Genomic DNA, 823 nt, shown 5'->3' with positions numbered 1-823 from the left:
GGTCCCTGGATCCGAGCCAGGATTTCAGGCTGGTCTGTTGGAGCCTTTAAATTTCTGGCCAGCCGTGACTTTCACGGCTAGGCCAAAGTCACACTGTTTGAAGTGTTCTTTGTCATCCAAAGGTATGTTTTCTACTTTAATATCCCTGTGTACAATGCCGTTCTCATGGCAGTATTCAACTGCACATGCCATCTGTGTGAAGATGGGGCGGGCTTCCTCCGCTTGTAGACGGCCCACCTTCTCCAAATAGTCTGCCAGATCTCCCCCATCAGCATGCTCCATCACCAAATAGATCTGTTTTCTAGTTGCGACGAGTCCGTGGAAGAGTTTGACAATGTGTGGGTGATCCAATGCCTTAACGATACCTACTTCAGACATGACCTCGAAGGCATTGTCCTCATCCTTTTCCATGATCTTGACAGCAACTGGCACCGCTGTGTGGTGGTGGAGGGCCAGTTTGACCTCAGCAAAGCCGCCTTGGCCAAGGGTCTTGAGGATCAGGTAATGATCCTTGAAGATATCCTCTTCACAGGAGCTGGTCTTCGGGTATGGCTCCACTGTTGCCTCCTCACTTCTGCTTGTGGCGTGCTTGAGAATTTGCGTCGTAAGACAAACTCACAAAGCTAGATCTTAAAAATTAAAAGCAGGTCTAGGAGCAGAGACTGGAACCAAAATTCCTACATCAAAGAAATCAGAGATATGTCCATTAAGAAAACACCCTCATGTTGATGAGCAAGGTCAAAAAGAATAAGCAGATACTAAACTCCAAAGTAGTAGATGGTAAAACAATAATAATCAGAGTTGAACAGAATGAAAAACTAGT

At 46.1% G+C, this 823-nt stretch overlaps 1 protein-coding gene across 1 annotated transcript in view; it reads right to left on the bottom strand.

Moving 5' to 3' along the window:
• Nucleotides 1-24: 24 nt before the first annotated feature.
• Nucleotides 25-823, bottom strand: part of LOC115069645 (sperm motility kinase-like) — a gene marked incomplete at its 5' end in the record, with an annotated part of 5830 nt that continues 5031 nt past the window's right edge. The window contains 1 exon segment of the mRNA XM_029561749.1: nt 25-237. Coding sequence (XP_029417609.1) covers nt 25-237 — 213 coding nt within the window.

Source organism: Nannospalax galili, unplaced genomic scaffold, assembly GCF_000622305.1.
Source record: "Nannospalax galili isolate Female #2095 unplaced genomic scaffold, S.galili_v1.0 scaffold20594, whole genome shotgun sequence".
In the NCBI taxonomy this organism is placed as follows: domain Eukaryota; kingdom Metazoa; phylum Chordata; class Mammalia; order Rodentia; family Spalacidae; genus Nannospalax; species Nannospalax galili.
This window is presented reverse-complemented; position numbering and strand designations above follow the sequence as displayed.